The sequence below is a fragment of the Pygoscelis adeliae genome, unplaced genomic scaffold (genome assembly GCF_000699105.1).
Source record: "Pygoscelis adeliae isolate BGI_AS28 unplaced genomic scaffold, ASM69910v1 Scaffold66, whole genome shotgun sequence".
Lineage (NCBI taxonomy): Eukaryota > Metazoa > Chordata > Aves > Sphenisciformes > Spheniscidae > Pygoscelis > Pygoscelis adeliae.
Genome location: NW_008825167.1, coordinates 10,709,553 through 10,714,492, shown reverse-complemented (window position 1 = coordinate 10,714,492; position 4,940 = coordinate 10,709,553). Strand labels below are relative to the sequence as shown.

The following is a 4,940-nucleotide window of genomic DNA, read 5'->3' as shown; positions in this document are numbered from 1 at the left end:
CACCACTGTCTTCAGCAACTCCAGAGCCACAGGGGCTTCAGAAGGGGTTCATTCTATTTGTCATGCAGTCCATCACTGCCTCCTTACTCTTTTTCTCTGCAATGCCAGGGCAAAGCATTTTACCAGCACAAGCACTCTAACACAGAAGTTATATTTCAAAAGCCATAAGAAGTTTTTTTAATTTTTTTTTTAACATGAAGTATTTTTAATGTCTTAATTTTCTTTGAATTTTGTCCAACTGAAATCAACACTTTCAAGGTCTTTCCTATAATGCTGAGGGCAAGAAATGTCCTTCCCTTTAATTAATTTTTGCTCCAGGAACTCAAGCTCCAAGGAAAAGAGATTACATTACAATATTATTAGATATTAAGCCTAGAAAAATAGGAAGCTTCTTGTGACTGAGCAGTATTAGGCACAAGTTAGTGAACAGGAAAGAAAGATGAAAAAGAGCATCTAATTCATACTTTGTCCTCAGCCCTGCAATCTTTTGAAGTAGGCCAGCTGCAGTGCATATCACAGAGCTGAGACAAAACTTGTCAGTGGGTATTTACTACTTATGATCATTTAAGCCTTAACAAATTGCAAAAGCCTCTCTGAGTATTGTAAGTACAGGAAGAAAATCCTGGTTGTATCAAAACAGTCAAATAACTTATAAGGTTGAAGGCAAACTATTGCCTAGTAACTATTGACTTTTGGCAAAGCAACGTGCCTATTAATTTTCTTTTGACTAATAAGAAAGGGTTTGAGAAAAACAAGTTTATTTCTCAGCCCAATACGTGCATATCTGCCACATCTGTCAGGCAGAATATTATCTTATTAATTCTACTGCAATGACTGTGGATGTGTTACTGGACTTGAAACAAAACAAAGCAATTCTCTGCCAAATCTTTCATAGTTCCTGTGGCAGAAGAGCTGAAAAAAATGTTTGCATTCATACTCCATGTCAAATCATCTACTACTTACATCTTCCAAATCTTCTTCTGGTGTTGCTGGTGTCCTGTCTGTTTTATCTGTGTTATATGAAGTTACAGATGATGTTTCTGAATCAACAGATTCTTCATCAAATCCAAAAAATGTCTCCACAACATGCCTCTGAAAAGTTAGTTTTTCTTAGTTACTAGCAAAACAGTTGGAAAACCCCAGTGACCCAGTAAGCAGTTGCCAAGGTCTTCTCTGACCATTATTTTAGTATTTAAGGAAGAAAAAAGGTTCCTATGAAGACCCTTGTTCTCTGATTAAATTAGCTTTTTTAACTTTTCAACATCATTTGTATAAGAACATCCAAGAACTGAACTGCACACAGCACTGGGTAATTGCCAATAGAATAATGCTTTAGCAAAACTATAAAAGCTAATTACCAAAATCATACAGATCCTACAAGATTTACAGTAGAGGAATCCAATATCTATTCAGAAGAAAGTAACTCGGTATGATGTAACATATAAGATGTAGAACCAAAAGGGAAAAAATATTCTGAAGAACAATGTGGAAAAAATTTTGTCATTCATATTAATTTAAAAAAAAAAGATTAATTTATAATATCTATTTTGCAAAATCCTACTTCAAAGGATAAATTGCTGCTTTCGATTTATTTTTCCAATACCATAATTCTCAATTTTTTCAAAAGTTCGCTCCAATATTATGACTAACCAAAAAAACTGGGAAAACCAGCATTTCAGTGCAAATTTTAAAAATTTTACACAATGTAATCAATTAAATGCATGCTTACAGAAAACTAGAGAAAATGAGTAGCCAATGGAAATAAATAGTACAACGTTCATTGTGAAAAATGTGATGTTTTATATAAGACATCACAACTGCAATAATTCTTTCACCATTTTAAGAGCCCCCTTTCCATCAGTTTCCTAACATATGCTCAGAAAGCAGCAAATTTCCATAGAAAATTCTGCTGCTACAAAAAAAAGTTGCTTAAACATTTAACTAGAAAAAGTTTTTCAAGTATTTTCCTTTCCAAAATAACAATAACAAAAATTAATGGTTATCTACCAACAGAAAGCCTAACTTTTTAGACCATACAAATGTTCTAATAACCCAACACAAACTCAGAGAAGCAGGAAAATTAAGAAAAGAAAAAAAAAAAGGTGTTGCTGGAAAAATGGAGTCAGGTTATGAAGCATTCTAGACAGGGAGGCTAGTGGAGAGAGGTGACTCTAAGAAGATGAAGAAAAATCTGTCTATCTGTCTCCATTTTTTTTTGCACTGCTTGATGCTGAATCACAGATCCTGATGTCACAGTTTGGTTTTTTTTTTTAAATGTGTGTGAGGAAATAAAAGCTCTGTTCATTAGAAAAGCCTAAAGGGTGAAAAAAATTATCAGTTGTTATTAATTCAGAACATCAGACATCTTACAACTCAGCAAAGCCAAACTGGCTAAGTGAGTGGAATTGGGAGTTATCAATTTCATTCAAGATATTGAAAGGTTTTATTTTGTCTATAATGCCCTATCTCATGATGAATTCCAAAGGTTTACCTTTCACTGCAGTCTTCTAGACTTATCTAACTTCATACATTCTTCCAGTATGTCTACAAAGTACTGTCTTCACTTTCTCACAAAGGCCCATAATGCTTAATATATTCTTTTGGCTCAACACAGCTCTCATCAACAGCCAAAAGTCTCTATCCTGAATTAAGTGGTACCATAAAATCAAGCTCGTAGGTGTGACTTGATGCCTGCATGCATGACACCACGCACTCCATTTACAGCCTGCAGCCCTGGTTACCATGGTCCACCAGGTCTCAATCTCATCGCTCAGTAGCTGAACAGCTCCATCATAGTTTCACAGTACAGCTAATCCCACTCAAACTACCAAAGACAGCTTCAAGACCCTGTTCCAAACCACTCAATTGCTTCACTTAAGACAAGCCCTTCAAAAAAATAATTAAAAAATCATTCAGACTGCATTTTTAAATTAACTGGTTCTACTAAAATCTCCTTCTGAAAGGATGTTTATGCACTCAAAAGAAGCCGCCCAAAAGCCGCATCTTTTCCAAATACACTGTGGTTACCCATATCCATACAGATAAATACGATGCAGCACAGAAGGCAAAGAGCTTTTGAACAATCTTTAGAAACAACCTTCCTTTTGCAAGCTACTAGACCCCTAGAGTTGCTACTTAGTATATTCACAAGTAAAGAAAAGGAGTGCAGTTATAGTACTAAAACCTGTGTCTGTAAAGACACATTATGCAGTTAAGGAAGCGCTGTGATCCTTTCACTAGGCAGAGCTCTCTCTAAGGCGCTTAAGACAAACACTTCCCTGGGATAATTTAATTCTTTCCTCCAGCATTCCATGCTACACCAGTTTGTTCACCGTTCTGTCCTACTCAACACAGCAAAGGAAATGAGGAACTGGTTTAAGCTCTATTCTAGAAATATAAAGACTTATCCAGAAGCTAATGTGTTCTCTCACACTTGAATTACAAATATTTCAGACTCCTCTCTCATAAGTACAAAGGTTTACCATGAAAACTGAGGTGTAATTAGTCCTTGGGACATGGCCCAACCAGCATTTCTCCCACACTGAATACTGGTTGCAGCCTACAATCATCCAACAGTAATGCTACAAGTAAATATTGGGAGTTGAAAATAGGGCTAAACAAATGGTGCTACCCTCAAGTTGTAAGGAAGGCTAGAAGACAAACAAACAGAGATAAGGTATTTAACCACTGTGTATTAATCACATGTGTATGAATTTCTTCATGACACAATTACAAAATAGCTGTTTTTATTGTTGATCATTTAGTATTTGAAGCAACTAGCTTCAAGAAGTGATTCACAGCAAAAACAGAACAAATTAACTGAGAAGGGAACAGCTGTAGAGAAAAAAAAGAAAAAAAGACATCTGATTCATACAAAGTTTGTTGATAAACACTATAATAAATAATAAGGCATAAATAAATACACTGACTCCCAGGGAGATTCCACGTATAGCTCAAAAGCTGAATCATAATGTTTTTTTCAAAAGTATATAGAAGCATGTATATACTCACTGGATTTTTGCAACTATACATTATTTTCATTCAAGTTTTATTCAAACTTTTCTTAAAAATGGGAACATTTTCAATTAACAACTTAAAGATCCTTTTATATTGATTTGTACATTTGTTATTTCTAAATCATAACTTCATAACTGAGAAAATAGTCATGTCAATTGCTGAAAATTTCTGGTTTCAATTCTAATTTCCACTGAATACTGCGATGCATTTAATAGCAAGTATTTTTCACGTGGATTTATATTGATGTTTTCACATAATTTTAAAGTAAAATTATGCATTAGGTCTTTATAACTCAAGTATCAACACTTCTACTGAAATATGGTGCTCTGTAAACATCAAAGTTTAGAATGTTATAAATCAGTAGTGACACATAGATCATATTGTATGCAAATTTCAAGATACCCACATATTTTAATGGTTTGCATTAGGTATACTTACATATAAATAATCTGATTTCTCTGTTGCTAAAGTAGTTTCACTTTACACTTAAATATCTCATTTTCAAGTAATTAATCTAACATGATGAAAATGATCCAAGATTAATTTCCTTGCAATGCAATCAGATGAGCTAATCAGTAACTTCTTACCTTCATGCTTATATGTCATTTCTTGGCAGCCAGAAAAATACAGGCACACCAAAGCACAGAGGCAGATAAAAAAAGAAAAATATAAAACAAGAAATATGAACTCCATCACACCAGTGTGCAGGCTTTCCACTATCACAAATACAGTTTATTTATTAAAGTTTAAATAAAGAAACAAATCCGTAGAGTCCTGCACTTTCCAAACAAACTGGGCAATTATGCCTTATTTTCAAATGCGTGACTCCATCAATCATGGAATCACTGTAACTCCATTCTACATGTCAAAAATAAACAAAACCCCCAAAATACTGTTTCTGGAGTTTCTCGGTTATTTCACTA

General features: G+C 34.2%; 1 protein-coding gene across 1 annotated transcript in view; it reads right to left on the bottom strand.

Annotated features, from left to right (window-relative positions):
- JAKMIP1 (janus kinase and microtubule interacting protein 1) overlaps positions 1–4,940 on the bottom strand; it is a 108,851-nt gene that overhangs the window by 48,389 nt on the left and 55,522 nt on the right. Inside the window, exon 9 of the mRNA XM_009328844.1 lies at positions 964–1,092. Within this exon, the coding sequence (XP_009327119.1) occupies positions 964–1,092 (129 nt within the window). The remainder of the gene's footprint in view (positions 1–963; positions 1,093–4,940) is intronic.